At 68.5% G+C, this 852-nt stretch overlaps 1 protein-coding gene across 1 annotated transcript in view; it reads right to left on the reverse strand.

Annotated features, from left to right (window-relative positions):
* Window positions 1-482, reverse strand: part of VWC2 (von Willebrand factor C domain containing 2) — a 133,862-nt gene extending 133,380 nt beyond the window's left edge. The window contains exon 1 of the mRNA XM_045286289.1: window positions 5-482. Within this exon, the coding sequence (XP_045142224.1) occupies window positions 5-482 (478 nt within the window). The remainder of the gene's footprint in view (window positions 1-4) is intronic.
* Between the last annotated feature and the right edge of the window lie 370 nt (window positions 483-852).

Raw genomic sequence — 852 nt, forward strand, 5'->3', positions numbered from 1 at the left:
CCGCTCTCGTCCACGCAGCCCTTCCCGCGGTAGTCCGGGTACGCGTACTCCTCGGGGGGCTCCAGTGTTGGGGCCAGTTCCTGACCCGCCGAGTCCTGGGCGGCGAAGGCGTCCGGAGTCTCCACCTGAGGGGTGTCCCCCCGGGGTCGCACCTGCAGGTCCCCGGCCTTGGCCGCTCCGCCCTGGGCGGCCCAGGCCTGCTTCTGCTTACTCCACGCCTCCCTGCTGGCGAGCCCGCGGCCGCCCTTGCTCTTCCAGTCGCGGCCACTGCCGCCGTCCTCCCTCGCGGGGCGCCCGAGCTCGCTCACCCGCCCGGGGCTGTCCCGAGAGGCGTGCTCGCGCTTCTCCTGGCCGGGCAGCTCGGGCGCCTGGGCTAGCTTCTCCAGAGGGATGCTCGGACTGCACAGAGCCACCATCAAGCAGCAGGTGACCAGGAGGGAGCTGGAGAGCGCGCCAACTGCCATTGCAGAGGAACCGGGCATCCCCGACCACGTCCGGGCGGGCGGGCGGGGAGTGCCGCGGAGGGGCGAGTTGCATTCACCAGCCGGGAACGCGCCGCCGCCAGCCTGGAGCCGCCGTCCCTGCGGAGAGAACGGCAGCACAACTGAGCCCCAAGGCCTGAGCTCGCTGTAGCTCGCGGCGGCCCCGCACCCTACCCCGCACTGCCTGGCTCTGCTCTGGCTCTCCAGTAAAAGGTCTGGGCGTCTGGGCCAGGGGCTTGCCCCTGGGAAAGTACCCAATGTTCTAAAGCGGCATGGGTACACAGAGAGGCCATGTCCGTGGAAAACACATGCCCACAGTAATTCCTTAGGTCATTGGTATTGTTTTAGAAGGTCCAAGAAGAATGAGTGG

This window comes from Echinops telfairi, unplaced genomic scaffold, assembly GCF_000313985.2.
Source record: "Echinops telfairi isolate 266 unplaced genomic scaffold, ASM31398v2 ScPeMD7_7;HRSCAF=31, whole genome shotgun sequence".
Taxonomy (NCBI): Eukaryota; Metazoa; Chordata; class Mammalia; order Afrosoricida; family Tenrecidae; genus Echinops; species Echinops telfairi.